The 838-nt window shown below is 66.0% G+C and overlaps 1 protein-coding gene across 1 annotated transcript in view; it reads left to right on the forward strand.

Moving 5' to 3' along the window:
* The first annotated feature begins 12 nt into the window (after window positions 1–12).
* The window catches only part of LOC104128350 (sodium-dependent serotonin transporter-like), a 7,416-nt gene continuing 6,590 nt past the window's right edge, over window positions 13–838 (forward strand). The window contains exon 1 of the mRNA XM_009641114.1: window positions 13–270. Coding sequence (XP_009639409.1) covers window positions 13–270 — 258 coding nt within the window. The remainder of the gene's footprint in view (window positions 271–838) is intronic.

The raw sequence follows: 838 nt of genomic DNA on the forward strand, positions 1-838 counted from the left end.
GCACACCCCCCCATGCCCCTGCCCTCGGCCACCCCGGGCAGCTTGAGCGAGCCGGCCATGCCAACACCGGCGGACTGGGGGTTCTTGGCAGAGTGGCTCTGCGGGAGCCGGGGGCTGATGGCCACCTCTCTCCAGGTGGTGTGGGTGACAGCCACGCTGCCCTACGTCGTCCTCCTCATCCTGCTGGTCCGGGGGGCCACCCTGCCCGGCGCCTGGAGAGGGGTCATCTTCTACCTGCGCCCGGACTGGAGCAAGCTCCTGAGCACTGCGGTGAGTGTGCGGTGGGACACGCCACCCCGGCTCTGGTTGCCCCCACCCGGGGGATGGCAGGACCCAGATCCCCTGCCTGGGGATGGCAGCACCCAGACCCCCTCCCCGGGGATGGCAGCACCCAGACCCCCTCCCCGGGACACACGCCCATCCCCGCGCATCGGTCTGGCCCTGCTGCTGGAGCTGCAGGGCGATGGGGCCCTCGTTCCTACAGAAACAAGATGCCCTGGACAGGCTCTTGGAAATGTAAATCTCTAATTGAATCACCCATCTCATTGCCGCTGGGTTTTGTTTGTGCCATGTTCTTGCCCTGGCCTGACAATAGGCTTCCTGCGAGTAATTACCAGGCAGCACTTGAGAATTCTCATTAAAGGTAATCAGGGCTGTGATGCTGGGGCTGAACCTGCCTGGGCAGGAGTGGGCACGGGGGTCCTGGGGCTCCCCTTGGCTTCGTCCTGGCATGGGGGAGCGCAGACGCCGTTGCTTAATTCTGCTGCTGCAGGACCCCGAGCTCCCTGTGTCCCGCGGCGGCGCCCCCTCCCCCCCGGTGCGATTTACAGCGGGGAGG

Source organism: Egretta garzetta, unplaced genomic scaffold, assembly GCF_000687185.1.
Source record: "Egretta garzetta isolate BGI_Z169 unplaced genomic scaffold, ASM68718v1 scaffold390, whole genome shotgun sequence".
Taxonomy (NCBI): domain Eukaryota; kingdom Metazoa; phylum Chordata; class Aves; order Pelecaniformes; family Ardeidae; genus Egretta; species Egretta garzetta.